At 34.6% G+C, this 11,801-nt stretch overlaps 2 protein-coding genes across 2 annotated transcripts; one reads left to right on the forward strand and one right to left on the reverse strand.

The window, feature by feature from the left end:
* Nucleotides 1-6,501: 6,501 nt before the first annotated feature.
* On the forward strand, nucleotides 6,502-10,221 carry LOC135080473 (GATA zinc finger domain-containing protein 14-like). The gene has a single exon (XM_063975112.1). The coding sequence runs from the start codon at nucleotides 6,664-6,666 to the stop codon at nucleotides 9,181-9,183; it is 2,520 nt and encodes an 839-aa protein (XP_063831182.1). The 5' UTR covers nucleotides 6,502-6,663; the 3' UTR covers nucleotides 9,184-10,221.
* On the reverse strand, nucleotides 10,211-11,337 carry LOC135080484 (uncharacterized). The gene has a single exon (XM_063975122.1). It carries the CDS (start codon nucleotides 10,946-10,948, stop codon nucleotides 10,331-10,333), a length of 618 nt encoding a protein of 205 aa, XP_063831192.1. The 5' UTR covers nucleotides 10,949-11,337; the 3' UTR covers nucleotides 10,211-10,330.
* Nucleotides 11,338-11,801: the final 464 nt, after the last annotated feature.

Genomic DNA, 11,801 nt, shown 5'->3' on the forward strand with positions numbered 1-11,801 from the left:
TAGAGGTAGAAAATATTGTTCAAGCAAGCGACGGTATGTCTATGGACAATCACAAAAAGCTACGTATTTTTTTCGCGGAGCGACGATCGACCTATCTCACCTCCCCAATGGTCGAAGCGTGACTGACGTTAACCGAATAGAACACTGTGATTGGTTCCTGGTGTTCGGTTTAACGGCAATCTTGTATTATTACTCAAAATTTTAGGTACCTAAAATCGTGTGACCAACGTATTTCGCTTTCTCAATTCAAAATAATTATAAGAAGATATTTTTTTGACTATTGTGTGGAAAGTATATTTAATTACGATTATTTTAGTATATGCTACACACAAATTGAATGAAAATTGTGAATGCAGTAACCAAATGTTTCATTGCAACCGAAGGTGTGACACGATGAGAACGCGAAAAATGACCCCGTTTTTTATCGTTTCATGTGATTTTTTCGTATTATTTTTGCTTCTATTACGATAAAATTTATTTTGTATGTAGCTAAATAGATATTTTATCATCTGATTTCAAAGGTATTGTTCTAACTTATACCGTTTATGAACTATTATTGTGTGACCATCAAATTTGAGTGTAAATGAGAAGTACCCTTCTACGATTTTTCATAGTTTAGAAGTTATCGTTAATTTTGTGATTTTTTCAAATTGTATGACCCAGTAGGCTTTAAATTTTTTTATCTTTTTTTTGGGTCGACTTTTCTCAGATTTCTTTTTTTTGACAGATTCCCTATTAATTGCAGATTTTTGAAAAAAATAATCAACTTCCTATTTTTGATGCAAGATACAAAATTTTTGCTAGAAACATAAAAAATATGCTTTTGGCGGAACATTCTAAAATTTTCAACTTAAAAGTTTAAAAAAAAAAAAGAAATTCCATAGGTCCAAAGTAATTTTAAAAACTGCGCAATTTTCTGAACTTTCATAATAACACAAAAAAACATGTTCTTAATAGGCCATTATTTTCTGTAATCGCTCCACTAAAGTGGTAAGTCGGAGATTCCGTTACATGTTTTTGACTTTCTTAGGACTAACTAATGTTTGCAATTCTCTATGTTTACGTTACGTAGAACACATTTAAAGACAATAACTGAACAGAACATTTTTTTATCCACAACGAGGAATCTCATGCCCTTCATCTGACCTGATGGAAACTGATGGATGATCAGCGAGCTTCACTCGGAATCCTAAACCACAGAGGAGTTGGCTGTCCTAAATAGGTGGCCTTACCACTAGACCACAGTGGTGGTTGTTACTTTACGATTAAATTCGATATACCTACATATTAGAGTGTGAGAGAAAGGGAAAGAGTTTGTGTGTGTGTGTGTGTGTGTGTGTGTGTGTGTGTGTGTGTGTGTGTGTGTGTGTGTGTGTGTGTGAGGGAGAGAGAGAGCAAAAATGGGTGTAATGATTTAATTTAAAGTAAATGTTCAAAATGTCCGCCGTTGACCTGAATGTACATTCGACAACGACGCAAAAAACCTTCTTCTTCATTTTAATTTGGTTTTGTGCTTCAGTCAGCTTTGTCCGCAGTTCATCAATATTTTCATATTCCCTATGGTATTTTTTTGATTTTTTTTTTGATACCAGATGAAGGGCAAGAGCTTCCTCGTTGTGGATAAAGAATGTTCTTTCCAGATATTGTCTCCAAATGTGTTCTAAATAACGTAAACTTAAGGGATTGCAAACATTACTTAGTCCTAAGAAAGTCAAAAACATGTAACGGAATCTCCAACTTGCCACTTGAGTGGAGCGATTACAGAAAATAATGGCCTATTAAGTACATGTTTTTTTGTGTTATTATGAAAGTTCAGAAAACTGCACAGTTTTTAAAATTATTTTGGACCTATGGAATTTCTTTTTTTTTTAACTTTTAAGTTGAAAATTTTAGAATGTTCCGCTAAAAGCATATTTTTTATGTTTCTAGCAAAAATTTTGTATCTTTCATCAAAGATAGGAAGTTGATTATTTTTTTCAAAAATCTGCAATTAATAGGGAATCTGTCAAAAAAAAGAAATCTGAGAAAAGTCGACCCAAAAAAAAGATAAAAAAATTTAAAGCCTACTAGGTCATACAATTTGAAAAAATCACAAAATTAACGATAACTTCTAAACTATGAAAAATCGTAAAACATACATGGGGGTGAAATCGATAGGTCTAGTCCTCACCTATCACCTGCCTTCGGCTTGACACCTTACAAGAAACACCCTGTATAATTATATCCCTAGGGATATAACTATATTACGGCTATAACTATCTTACTGCGACATAAGTATAAAAAGGTCATAAGACAGAGTTACTTTCGCATTTAACATACCTACCACACGTTCGTTTGCTGTAAATTGTTGTAAAACAAATAATTTTCGGTACATTTTTACTTTATTTACTCACTAGCTGTTTCCGCGACTTGTACGTAGGTACGCGTGAAAATAGTTTAAGATTTCCCATTTTTGCAACATTTTTTTACTGCTCCGCCCCTATTTTTATTTTTTATTTTTATTTATATATATTTTTACTATCGGTAAAATAATTTAAGTTTTCATGGTTTTCCTTTAATTTGATTTACCAAGTTTGTCAGAGAGATTTCAAATACATACAGGGTGTAATTTTTAACAGATTTTAGTTGGTTCGATTCCCAGGTGTGGCAAGCAGATTTTTGGAACTGATTTGAACTTTATGATTTTAAACTTTCGCGTTTCCATTTCGACTTAAATAGAAAGACGACGCCACGAGCCGCCATTCAGTCTTGACCACGGCTGCAGCATAGCAGCCAAAACGTCAAGCCGTGAGTACATAAAGTAAGTAACTCATTAAAAATGTTGCGTTAAGACCAGTGTCTCTATTTAAACCCTCACAGAAACGCTCATTCGAAAGAGTTTCCTAATTGCGCTCACCAGTTAAGTTGGCGCTACTGTCGAGTGAGGATGTCCAACACCGTCCTACTATCCTTAGGTCATAGCTAAAGCCCCATCCAGCGGGTGTTTTGTTTTGTTCTACACAACACAATCAACATTCATTTGTCGGCCGTTTGGTGTAGTGGTTCGGAAACGGACTACTATGCCGAGAGGTCCCGGGTTCGATTCCCGGTCGGGAAGAAATTGAAATTATGAATTTTAATTTCTGTGACGGGTCTGGGTGTTACTAAGTATAGCCTGACCAGGAACATAAAAACCCTGGCATAGAGGCGCGTCATTTGCATTTGATAGTGCAACACTGAGTACAGTCGTACCTGTGTTAAATTAATAGGCTAACTTTATGTATCAGGATTCAGGATTACGGGCTAATTTGATATTTTCATAAATTAACGAAAAAATATTATTATAGGTAACCTGGTTTATATAAATTAAATGAAACCATCAATCGAGCTAGTGGGATTTATTTTATTATTCATCAATAATCAAATTCAGAACTTGAATATTCAACTGCAATGTTTGCTCATGAACGCTTCAAACTCGGTACTTCTTTCCCAATTCCATAAAATTCAACACTTAGAAAGTGTCATTTTTTTAAAAAATAGGTAGTTGAAACAAACCACAGCTAATGTTCATAGTGGACTGTACTATGCGATAAACATGTCAGTCAATTTGACAACCTTTGTCGGAAACATTATTCAATGAAAATATTGTCCGAACCCTTAGTATTTCTCTTCGACAAATACTTTAACACATTGTGAACCACTTTTCTTTCACGACTATAAAAAGATTTTAGCAATTTAATTCACAAAATCAATGAAGAATGTTCACTAATTTTGTTTTTTAGCTTTCTGTATTCTCTGTTAAAAATAAAAAATACAGGTGAAAGAATTATTTCGATACGTCAATTAGTTTCCAAGATATTGAATTTTAAAAGTGCGGGCGGCGGCCGGCCCGGCAATTTATGCGCGTGACGTCATCAGTGACTGGCTCATATTTGTATGGGTGGAATCTTGCAAGCTGAATTAAGACCCACTTCCAGGCAACTGATTAAGCTGAAATTTCGCAAACACATGTGATTTGGATGACCATGCAATATTATGATGACATGGAGCTGATCTGATGATGGAGCTGGAAGGTGGCCATAGGAACTCTATAATAAAACGACTTAAATGCATCGAGTTTGGGCTCGTTCGTTTTGTATTGATGAGTATTTTAATTCTATATAGTAATCGGGGTCTAATGATGGAGCTGGAAGGTAATTCGCAATAAAACGACACAATCGCATCAAGTTTGGGTTTGGTTCAATTTTAATTTCTGTGATGGGTCTGGGTGTTAATATGTATAATAAGTTTGTATTTACAAAAAAAAATTATTTAAGTATGTTTAAATCCGTTTTCTAGTGAGCGGACGCTGTGAATGTACGTCACACGGGGTCACGTGACCGTCGGCGGGACTCAATATTTAAGCGAACTTTGAATGCCTATAAAATCATAACTACTGGGTATTTTTGAATGAAATAAAAACTAATGTATTTGTAAATGTAAAAGCTTAACTGTAACATAGGTTTCAAGTGATTTTGCATACCTAGTAACATTCTCAATTGCGCACATCCCAACTAATATTATAAATGCGAAAGTAACTCTGTCTGTCTGTCTGTCTGTTACGCTTTCCCGCTTAAACCTCGCAACCGATTTTGATGAAATTTGGCATAGAGATAGTTTGAGTCCCGGGAAAGAACATAGGATAGTTTTTATCCCGGTTTTTGAAACAGGGACGCGCGCGATAAAGTTTTTCTGTGACAGACAAAATTCCACGCGGGCGAAGCCGCGGGCGGAAAGCTAGTTTAAAATAAAGTTTGTTTACACTTTGACAGCAATAGAGACTGACATGCAAGGTGACAGGTCAATGAAGTTTTGTTGCCATTAAAAGAAATTATTACCATTATATAGTTTTCCGCAACATGGCGAGGGTTTTTATCATGAAGCTACAGATAAAAATGGAGGCCACACTCCGAATACCTACTTGAAGCACAAACTAAGTATCACTATCTCGCTCTGTGGGCAGACTCGCTCTTTCTAAATAAACAAAAAATATAAAATTGCTCAAATTCAATGAAACCAATGTAAAATCTTTATTTCTTGACATAGGTATCATTAAAAATGATAAGTGTAATTACTGGTAAAACGTTTTAGGAAGAAATTACTGTAAAAAATGTGAAAAATGTTTACAATGATCCAATGTCGGAAATCACGAAATAAACACTTACGCGTGGAATCTTATGTCACTTCCAGGACACCACGTACTACCGCAACCACGCACTACAAAATTTTGCACCAATTCTTGTGATAAAACAATGATTATTTCCTGTAAACAATCTCAAACGAAATTAACTGCTTAATAAACAAAATAGTAAACAACCGCCATGATGGGCCGGATTGGGCCGATGTTGCCACATGGTACCGATTACCCAGGAATTGGGATTGTAATTCCCTGATTCGCCAACACATTAAGCCTAAATGGCCGACAATTTTGTGATTTTTTATTTAACTAGGTAATCTTAGTTTCAAATATTAATTATTTATTTGTTTAACTTCTGATTTGGTTAGTGAATTGGCTATTTCGAAGAATTTACAAGGAGATTTAAATCAGAAGATAGCAATACTACAGTTCACACTAAAAAGAGAGGTAGGGCCGCAGAGAGCGAGATAGATATAAGTAGGTATTTGACTCAAGTTTTTGTTCCAACTCTGCCCTCCATTTTTATCTTTAGCTTCATGGGTCCCCGAGGCCAGAGTCGTATAGCCTGACCAGGAACATAAAAACCCTGGCATAGAGGCGCATCAATTGCATTTGATAGTGCAACACTGAGTACAGTCGTACCTGTGTTAAATTAATAGGCTAACTTTATGTATCAGGATTCAGGATTACGGGCTAATTTAATATTTTCATAAATTAACTAAAACATATTTTATAGGTAACCTGGTTTAAATAAATTAAATGAAACCATCAATCGAGCTAGTAGGATTTATTTTATTATTCATCAATAATCAAATTCAGAACTTGAATATTCAACTGCAATGTCTGCTCATGAACGCTTCAAACTCGGTACTTCTTTCCCAATTCCATAAAATTCAACACTTAGAAAGTGACAAAAAACTTTAAAATAGGTAGTTGAAACAAACCACAGCTAATTTTCATAGTGGACTGTACTATACGATAAACATGTCAGTCAATTTGACAACCTTTGTTGGAAACATTATTCAATGAAAATATTGTCCGAACCCTTGGTATTTCTCTTCGACAAATACTTTAACACATTGTGAACCACTTTTCTTTCACGACTATAAAAAGATTTTAGCAATTTCATTCACAAAATCAATTGCGCACATTTAAAATAAAGTTTGTTTACACTTTGACAGCAATAGACTGACATGCAAGGTGACATGTCAATGAAGTTTTTAGTTATTGTTGCCATTAAAAGAAATTAGTACCATTAGATTTCCGCAACATGGCGAGGGTTTTTATGTTCCTGGTCAGGCTATAAAACATTATTTAAAAAAAAGTCTGACATTGACAGCTTCCCGTGCCTCTGTGTATTTCAGTTTGCGATTCTTTTGCGGAAAACTGAATTTTTTATCCCTACCTCTAACCATAAAAACATTCATGTGTATGAAATATGAATCAAATAAACAGCTAACACAATCTCACAAACATTCTCGTGGTGTTCTACTGATACTTGTGATAACATGTCCGAACCAAAGAAGAAAATAAAACCCGAAAACAAAAAATCTAAACGTAAAGTTACAAATAACAACAACACAAATGTGAATCCTCCGAAAAAGTTTAAATTTGCGAAGAGGGTTCCTGACGATGGCATCGCAAAATCGAAACAACTTGCACAGAAACTGCGAACGACTAGATCCAGTAGCTACGGCCGGCCAAAAACTCGCAGCGCCAATAAGGATGACGAACCCAGACTTTGTGGCAACGGGATGCCTATGCCTTCCTTATCCGAGCTAGAAAAAATGTTTGAAGACTCTGATGGTGATGATGAACCAACCAAAGATACTCCATCGAATGATATTGTCAAACCATCAACTCCTAAAAAGAATCCAAAACTCAAAGAGAAACTCATGTCCCCAACCACTATTACTGAAATTGCAAATAGAATGTTACATTTAGTATCAAACATTTCGGACCCCACTGAATTGCTTGAAGATGCACCTACACCACGAGTAATTAAACCTAAGAAACGAAAGAAGCCTGATGAACCCTATATTGTGGGTTGCAAAGACCGGCCAAGAGTACCAGAAAAACCTACAATAAAGTTCTGCAAAGGTGATGATAAATACGGACCAGATTCAAGTGAGAGTGAAGAGGATATTCCAACAAAGCGGGCGAAGAGAGGCAAGAAGATAAATTTATCAAAATCAATTTTCAATGCTAAAAGTGATGAAATTGCTGCACGTCTAAAAGAGTGTGAAAAGGATGGTGATAGCAGTTCAGATAGTAATAAGACTGTTGCTTATGAATATTATACTCCTATTAATAATGGTAGGCCACGGTCATTTTCCCCACTACCAAGCACGTCCACAGACAATGAGACGATTGTGAAAAACGATCAACGTTTTAATGAGAGCTTAATCTCTGAAAATAATACAGAATCTGTAGATGAAGTAAAAATTTTAGAAGCACCCTGTGAGATAATTGAAATAATTGAAACAACTTCAAATCGAGCTTCAAACTTGAATGGAAGTATCATTGAAATTAAAGATGATGGCTCCACACAAATTTTAGATGACAAGTCAGGTTCTAGTAACACAACTAACTCAGCTGACGATCAGGTGCAAGTAACAGATGATAATGTTGCTCATAATAATGCTTCTAACACTGATGATATTACAGCTTCTACCACAGATGATGATAGTACACAAAAAGCAGATGTAAACGTGGCTCTTGATACAGCCCCTAACACTGATGATGATAGTGTGCAAATAGTACCTGCAAATCCTTCTCCAAATACAACTCCCATCACTGATGATGATAGTGTGCAAATAGTAGATGTAAATCCTGCTCCTAATACAGCTCCCAACACTGATGATGATAATGTGGAAGTGGTAGATACAAATTTTACTCATAATTCAACTGCCAACACTGATGATGATAGTGTACTACTAGTCGATGATTACTACGGTAATCTTGATATTGAGATTGATATATCCGATGATAATGACAATGAAGTGATTGATGTAGATGACATTATAGCTCAAAATAATGCAATACTTAAAAAATACAGTAACACCAACAGTTATGATACTGTGACTTTGGTTGATGTAACCAATATACAGAGTCCAGCGGCACAGAATAACCATCGTGATGAAAAAAATTGTAGTGTACAAAGAAATAGAAATGATAGTACTACTCAAAATAATAATGATGCAAACTCTAATAGAAATAACTCTGAATTGCCATCAGTAATTGTTCCAAATACTGCTGTAACACAGAGACCAACAGTTGTGCGAAATAGAAATAAAGAGTTTGATAACGAACTAGAGTTTATTGGTACTTATCCAAACCAAGCCAATGATGAAGTTCATCGAAATCCAGGACGAAATGAGACAATCATCACTATCAACCATGACAATGTGGGTTGTCCATCAGGGACCACTGCACCAAATCATATAAATACTATTGATAACAATAGAAGACCTCTGGCATCACAAAATAGATGTCAACACCAACTTACAACTGTACTCAGGTCACCAGGGGACAGATGTGATTATTGTCATAATCCACCAACCAGCACTGACTATGACAATCCTATGTCTCAAGAACAGTTGCAAATAATTGGTCAATTCTTTGAAAGGAGGCGTGATTATGGTGATAATAATCGTGGTGGCAGACGGCCACGTAGGGGGAGAAAAGGTAATAATATGCTAAATATGTCTCAGCATTTTATGACATGGTTAGAATCTATGACAAATAATGATAACTCAAGAAATGGTCAGAGTAATATTACACAGACACATAATGATTTACCAAGTCCAGGATTATCAAATAATGATACCCCTGATAAACCTAGTAAACGAATTGGTGACTGCCCCATTTGTATGGACTCATTATCAAGCAAACCAATAGCTTCAACTATATGTGGTCATGTATTTTGCATGAATTGTCTTAAGTTATCTATACGTTCAAATGGTAGCAAATGTCCTACTTGCAGGAAAGTTATTAAAAAGGGTGGCTTCCATCAAATATTTTTGTAAAATATTGAATAATGCTCTGTTTGTATTGATGTATCAATCTGTGATTTAGATTATTGTCATAAAAGAAATGTATCAATATTTAAATAATTCAGTGATTAGATGTTTTGCCTCTATTCACAAAATTATAAGCAATTTCAAATTATTTTTATCGATTAGAAAATAACAAAGCTACTTCAATTTTCAGTATTTTTGTTGCAGTAAATTAATTATAATATATTTCTTTTGTGGGATTGTAAAATTTACAGCACATGAGTGAGACATATTTTTATAAGATCATTAACAATTAATTTTACTTGGTGTGATAAGTGTGTGAATTTTGTATCTGATAGGTACACCAAGTAAGTGGCACAGTTCCTGAGTGAGTTGGCTTTGCACATGTCAACTTCTCAATCATAAGTCTCCAAAGGTCATCCTCAGCACCTTATGATCTGTGCCTGTGCTGGGGGTGACTCTTTAGTCACTAATGACTTTTTATTACATGTTGTAATACAATTTTTTAATTTGATCAATTGAAATCTATTATTCGTAATTTTAAACTGTCAGTCTTATACATTCCAATTTAATATAATTAAAAATAACTCTTAATCACACTGGTATGGAAACTAAGTGTTGCTAAAATTCCAATATTAGGTATAAGTCCCAGTGAATGTTGATTATACCAAAATAAAGGTCAATATACGTATTCCAATTCTTACATATTAATAGTTTGTTAAACAATCCAACCAAAGACAATATTATGTTAATGTGGTTTGTACTTAGTTATAATCTAATAAAGGTTTTAATTTTTAATCAAACCTAAAATGTATGGTATTTTATGTAAACCAATTTGATTTTTATGAGAATACCTTTGAAAGGTTTTTCTCTTTCATTGTATTGAACTCTATTATTGATTTGTATTGAGAATGTTTATTAATAAATAATTATTATTTTAATTGATTCATGATGCCATAACTTTAATGTAGGGTAAGTTTAGGTAACACATCAACTGTGGTCAAAACTCAAATTAGATTTATAAATAAAAACTGCCTTTTATGATTGTTTAATGACTTTAATTCACCTATTCCTAAAATTACAATATTACATTCATTTGATAAATACAAAAAATAATATCTACACAATAAGGGATGTTGTTATATAAAATTAGGGTTCAAACATTTTGGCTACTGGCTTTATCACTACTGCTTACATTAACATTTTCATCAGACTGCAAGTGTTCAATAGATGTAGAAAGTTGCTCTAAGCTTTGAACCAATTGAGCCATTTTATCTCTTGAAGCTGAACTATCAAAGTTATCATCTGTGGGTTTCTCTACATCAGCATACAACCGAAAATGAAGTCTAGCTAGATGTTCCTGTTGGTCTCTTATATTGATCATCTGTTCCATGCTACATCCTGTACCAAAAGCACTCAATTTGCCTGTATGGAAATCATCTAACAACTCTAGCAATGCTTTCTCCATGTGCTTCACATCTGGAGCCTCTTTTGGAATGTGTTTAGGCCTATTATTATAATTGGAGCGCATCAAGTCTCGGTGTAAACGTCTTTCATTGACATACGATACTTTAGTAGAGTCATTCACGCTATTGTTTCCAGTGCTTGTGAGTATCTGACCGGGCGTCTTAGAGGTGAGACTGGCTGCGCCACTGGACATTTTATTGCTGGCGACTGGCGAAGTCGCTGCTTGAGATACTTTCTGCTCTTCTTCGTCACCCTCATTGTGCATTAGTTGCTGCGTCTCGTTAGCTTCTTCTAAATCTAAACTCATGTAGATAGGTTTTAAAAGTTAATCATTTATAATAATTATAATGAAATGATAAATTCTACTGCGTTTAGTCCTTTTGATTTCTACAGCTTTCTTTTCCAAAACAAACCTTTGAACGAAAAACGTGAACTCGAATTCGAGAGAAATACAACAAATAAAAAATATAACAACAACTGACATTGACAGTTTTGACAGTGACAATTTTTTTCATTGCAAAAGTGGCCGAAAATGAATTGTTATTTATATGAAAAATGGCGATCGATGTGCGGTGCTATCACTGCTAAAAAAATGTATGAAAAACATCACTATTGAACTTAGCAAACGTGTCGTGATTCGTGAACAGGATAAAGTTTCCGGCAGTTTCCATAGCTTTGGCCAAACGCCCCCACAACACCCAAAACAACAAGACCTCTCCATGATTTATTATTCGCTCTGTGGCCATGCCTCAGATTATGGGGTCTTAGGGCCATGCCTAATTATCCCGCCTACCCAAAGAGCATTAATAACTCTGGCAACATCATGATTTGTCTGTGTATCTTTCAAAAAGAAAAGTGCGCAAACCAAGAAATATCGACTATCGACATAACATTTACTGTCTATAATTTGATCACGTTTATAAAAAAAGTTTCTTTCCACCAGAGGATTTAATTACTTTAAGATGCTCCTGTATTGTAACATTATTTTGTAATTTGATGATAATTATTATTATATTATTTGTTGGTAAAACATAATGAGCATCATTACGATTTTTAGTTGATAATGCAGATTCATAGAGCTAAGAAATCCTTAATGTATAGTCCAAAAAGTTTTGGTCTACGACAAAAATCGACGAAATTATGGCCAAATTACTAAAAAA

The sequence above is a fragment of the Ostrinia nubilalis genome, chromosome 2, assembly GCF_963855985.1.
Source record: "Ostrinia nubilalis chromosome 2, ilOstNubi1.1, whole genome shotgun sequence".
Lineage (NCBI taxonomy): Eukaryota > Metazoa > Arthropoda > Insecta > Lepidoptera > Crambidae > Ostrinia > Ostrinia nubilalis.